This window comes from Penaeus japonicus, unplaced genomic scaffold (genome assembly GCF_977035675.1).
Source record: "Penaeus japonicus unplaced genomic scaffold, GWHDUDI00000001_assembly GWHDUDI00000042, whole genome shotgun sequence".
In the NCBI taxonomy this organism is placed as follows: domain Eukaryota; kingdom Metazoa; phylum Arthropoda; class Malacostraca; order Decapoda; family Penaeidae; genus Penaeus; species Penaeus japonicus.
The window spans coordinates 8,061,752-8,066,751 of record NW_028234444.1 but is presented as its reverse complement, the minus strand read 5'-3'; the positions used below and the strand labels follow the sequence as shown (position 1 = coordinate 8,066,751).

The 5,000-nt window shown below is 36.8% G+C and overlaps 1 protein-coding gene across 47 annotated transcripts in view; it reads right to left on the bottom strand.

The window, feature by feature from the left end:
• CaMKII (Calcium/calmodulin-dependent protein kinase II) overlaps positions 1–5,000 on the bottom strand; it is a 141,344-nt gene that overhangs the window by 28 nt on the left and 136,316 nt on the right. For all 47 annotated transcript variants that reach the window (XM_086535113.1, XM_086535076.1, XM_086535080.1 and 44 more), the window contains 2 exons: positions 3,865–3,979; positions 1–3,749 (listed from right to left, as the gene is read on the bottom strand). The exon at positions 1–3,749 is cut by the window's left edge and continues 28 nt beyond it. In XM_086535113.1, coding sequence (XP_086391239.1) covers positions 3,620–3,749; positions 3,865–3,979 — 245 coding nt within the window. In that variant the 3' untranslated portion in view covers positions 1–3,619. The remainder of the gene's footprint in view (positions 3,750–3,864; positions 3,980–5,000) is intronic.

Below are 5,000 nucleotides of genomic sequence, written 5' to 3'. Positions count from 1 at the left end.
AAAGTTTCTTATTTTGTCTGAATTTCATAGGGAAATGATAAAGCACAAATGACACACAGAACAGCTTGTTTTAAATTTATAATTGCAATCAAATACTTGGGAAAATCCAATTGTGATAATATATTCTAGGAAATTCGATGGAATTGAACATTCTTTGTCTGAATACATTGACTACACAACACATGTGATCTTGTTAATGTCTTAAAATAGCTCATCTTAAGTCAAAAAATCTATATGAAAAATTAAGAAATTGCAGCCGGAGGGTAGCCAGCAGCCATGTCCCGTCCCATGAGTATATCCACTTAAAAAGGTCCAAATTCTTAGCCTTCATTTGAGATATATATACATATATATATCTTACAACTCATTCACATTAGTATAAACTCTGTTCCAATCATCTGATAGGCAACTGCAACTTTCTTTACAATTTAAACTTTAGTATGACTCAAGTGTCTGCTAAGAGGTTTGGTAAAAGTCCTGGTAAATTGAGGACGACCACTTGTGGGGTTACCCTTCAACCTCATGCTTTCTGAGGCCATACAAGCCTGCCTTTCACAAAGCTCATGAATGATCAAACAACGAAACTCCTACCTACCATGAAAAAAATCTCATGTCTTACAATCTAAGAGATAAATACTTGAGAAGCAGGCTTAGGAAAAGGCAGGGGTGGAAAATGTTACAGAAAACCGCAGGCAACAATACAACATACTTTTATTGAAACCATCAAATATGACATTTAATAAAAAGTAGTGATAATTCTTGTACACCGTTATAGTACCATAACTTGCGCTCATATCATTTATGCCCAAATATTGAGTAAGAATAGTTCTAGTACACCATTTTTGCCCTCATACAATTTAGTTAACCATTCAATACTTGAGCAAAATCACACAACCTGGCACAAAAAAGGACCAATCACAAGCATATGTTGGCAGGGTGGTGGTCCACTCACTCCACCTTTTACCCTGCCTGAATGGGGTGACGTGCTCACTTGCCCTCTGCCACCAGTGTATGGCAGTGGTCGCAGCCACAGAAGTAACAGTGGCAATGGCACTGATGATAGGACATTGTTGAACATGAGAAGACACCAAAAGGATTCTGCTTACAGTAACATGCATGATGCGCAGCAGTCCAGGAACCATGGTCTGTACAAAGGAGCAAGGCCCTAAAAAGTTGGGGAGTGACTTGTTAAGCATTCTCCATCTAGGAGCTAGGACCTGATCCAAGATGTAAACAATTGCTCTATGAACCTGGAGTCTTTCAAACAGCTTGTGTTATGGTATGAAGATCTCCTTGAGGGACCAGCTGTTCCTGAGTGCTGTGATTTTTCTCCTAAAGTGTGGTTATCTTACATAACATGGGGCTTCTTGTCCAACAGGAAAATTAATTAAATCTAGGTGCCCTGCTTGGTTCAAATTTATCTGGCGGTCCTAATGCAAAAAGTACACTAAACTGAGGCCTGGTAACTGCATAAGGGTTTATTTAATTTACGTAATAAGACACTTAGCGATAAAACGATATCTTATATCGAATTGGATAAATTTCTTCAAAAAATGTGAATATAAATATATTACATTCCTGTCAAGCTGCAACAACAAGTTCACGGCACCAGAGAGTTGAGGCGATGCACACAAAATTTACCTATTGTATGGAAATCTACAAAGATATCAAACTTTCTCTCAAACTTCTGAAAAGGCTTATTGTTACAAATATACAAATTCAAACAAACCACATAAATGACTTGGAACTATAGTTTATCTTAGACCGTCTGCAAAAAATGAACCTAAGAAAAATTGAGGGCAAAGCAAATGACTAGATGCACACGGGTCATTTGGCCTGCGTGGGCCGGCCGCATTGTCACACACCAGTAAGCACCAGGACATACACATGTAGTTTCACCTCTCAGTCACAGGTATGGTTCACCAAGCGACTAAGTATAAATATGAAAAGATAGGTGGGTACACCTCTGAGAATCCTCTTTACTGTATATCATATGATTTCAAGAAATTACACACTTCAAACTTGCAATATGTCCCACATTGATAAGCATATATGAAATGCATTAGGCAATATTCTTGGATAGGTACTTGAAAATAAGCAGTAGTACTCGTACATGACTTTATATCACGGTGCTTTAAGTCTGAAGGGGGGAGACAGTAGAGCAATCTCCCATTTACAAGTTAATTTGGAAAAACAACCAAAATCCACAACACAGAATTTAGAGGACAACAATTTCATACATAATTTAATATCATTGTAACACTGAGCATATTCTACATACCCCTATGCACATCATTATAAGACAGTTCATATATCAAAAATGATTTTGGCAGGATAAACTCATACATATAGTAGTACTCTTATATAGTTGTATGTATACTTGTTTGATGTATTGTTGTATGCGGGTGTCTATGTATTCACATTGTTGTGTATGTGCTTGTGTGTCTATGTATGTGTGATTTTGTATTCATACATAACCAGCCATATCAACCATGGTACTCATTACTTTTTTTATATATTTTTTATTGTTTTTTTTTATTTTTTTCACATTCAACGGCACCTTCAAATGTTATGGTAATGTGTGCTCCCTCAGTCACACTCTCTCAACTCTTGTACAACAGTCCCTCTCAAACACACAGACAAAGGTACAGACACTCCTTACAAACACATATGCATGCAAATGCAAATGCATATGTGCATGCACATTGCACACTCACTCATGCACTCACTTACTCACACACACACAAAAACCACCAATGACACATCCTATATGCATATACTGTTCAGTTTTTGTCCATTAAGTTCAAGCTTGAGGATTTTGATCATTTAGCCAAGATGTCCTGCAGCAGTAGATGAATGAAGCAGTTGTTGATACAACACATGGTGGGAAGGAGACGGTGATGTAGTTCCGATACTGATGCCCTCAGTTCGTCACTCATCATTGGCATTCACTCAGTAAGTATATCAACAAATAATCTTTTGCTGTCTTTATAGTTAATGGAACTAACTATTCAGAAATGGTTGTGGCTTACAAGAACTGACTCTGTATATTAGGCAGATGTAAGATGCTTAGAAGAAATGCATTCCTATAATAATATTCTCAGTAACATATTAATTTCTCTATCTAGCATCAGAAAAACTTCATGAGCCATGAATTGTGCACATATCACTGAAGAATTGTCCAACAAAGAGAGTTTGTTTAAAATCTAAAATTATGCCACACATCTAATAATATACTTGGTAGCAACAGTACAATGGGAACATTCAATCTTCAAAATATAGGCAACCATCGAGAAATCCTTTTTAATCTGGCATAATCAAATATCAACCTGCACCTAAAAGACTAGGCTTAAGGTTGACAATATGCAGAACATGCAGGGTTAAAACAGACACATTTTTCCTCATCTTGAAACAGTATAACCCAACAATTTAGTCAGTACTATTTCAGGTCTCACAGCACTTTGGTCATTAAGGGATGGATGGCTATCATGAGTCCTGAATAATAGGGATGTTAATGACTTGTTTCTAACCCATGACGTTCCACAGTGGCTGAACCAACAACCAATCAGTTCCGTCACATCTGACCAGGGTAAGCTATACCCCTAGTCGTCCTCCAATTTTACTTGGTGCCCAATGCGAAAGGGGATGAGGGGGACCCTGACCGATGGAAGTGCATACACTGCCACTTGTTGTCACGACGCTGCCACACTCGTGTCTCCTCACTCTGTTGTGTGTGGGCTTGTCCTTGCCTGTTGAAGAGAGGATATTATTAAGTAAGCAACAGCTAGACTGAAATGACATGCACCCTCTATTAGCTTGTCACATTTGAATCATCTGAACCCAGAATCTAGCTCTGAGACTTACTTATCCATGTACTGGGTGAGGCGGATGTATGCAATGCAAGCTGCATCGTCACCCAGAAGATGTACGTGGGGACTGAGGATCATTGTATTCACTGCTTTACAGTTCTTCCCAAGCACTGAAAAAGGGGAGATAAGGGCATGTTAAAAATTGCAGTGCTGTATACTGTTCAGTATTTCAGCTTCAAATGATCTATACAGTATCAGAAAACTTCAATTTTGAAACGAATATTCATTTTAAAATAAATGTAAAACTGATCTCTGTCTGTCTGTCTTATCTATTCTGGTACCTCCAAAACATTCTTTGGTATATCTTCAGTACATATAAACCCATCAACTCTCCTGAGAGCCTCAATTACATAATGAAAAAGCCTGCAGAGGTCAGTTATTGCAGACATAGTCACATCAAGATGCAGACACACCATTCTGACCGTGCCTTGTAACAGCACACAGTATGACCTTTGTAATTCAATTCCAACTCATTTGGGTTCACAAGAATTTATAAGGATGATAGTTATAAGATTTTTCATCATCATTGATTTTTTTAACAATTTGCTCTGAATCTTTTTGTATCTTTAAACAATGAAGGCCATATATATTACTATGTTACTAAAATTCTTCTGATATATGTTTAAAATATAATAAAGATCTGTTTCATTGGCAATTAATTTACTATGTACATATAATTTTATTTTGTCTTCTTCTAGTCCATTCAATTCTACTACAAAAATATATATCTTTAAATTTGTTATGGTCAGTATTCACTTTGCTGAACTGCCAACAATATACATGACACATCAAATACCAAATGAAATAGTCTTCAACTCCTCTTATTTCTAAAATTACTCTACATAGATAACACAATTGCCAATCTTTGTATTCCACCATTTATCACCCCTAGTTGGACCTAATGATTATGTAATTCAATACTGGCTGTCTCTGTTCTGGCTTCCTTATCTTAACTCTTTGTATTCTTTATGAAAATGGACTAGAAATGTTACCACTACAGTATCTAACGAGATTTATTATTCAATAATTTATAATTGCATGAGTGGATCATTTTTTTAGCTCTGCCACAACTCTACAGCACCTAATTCATAGAAGCAAAGCTGCCATGTTTAAAGAATGAAGAGAGACTGT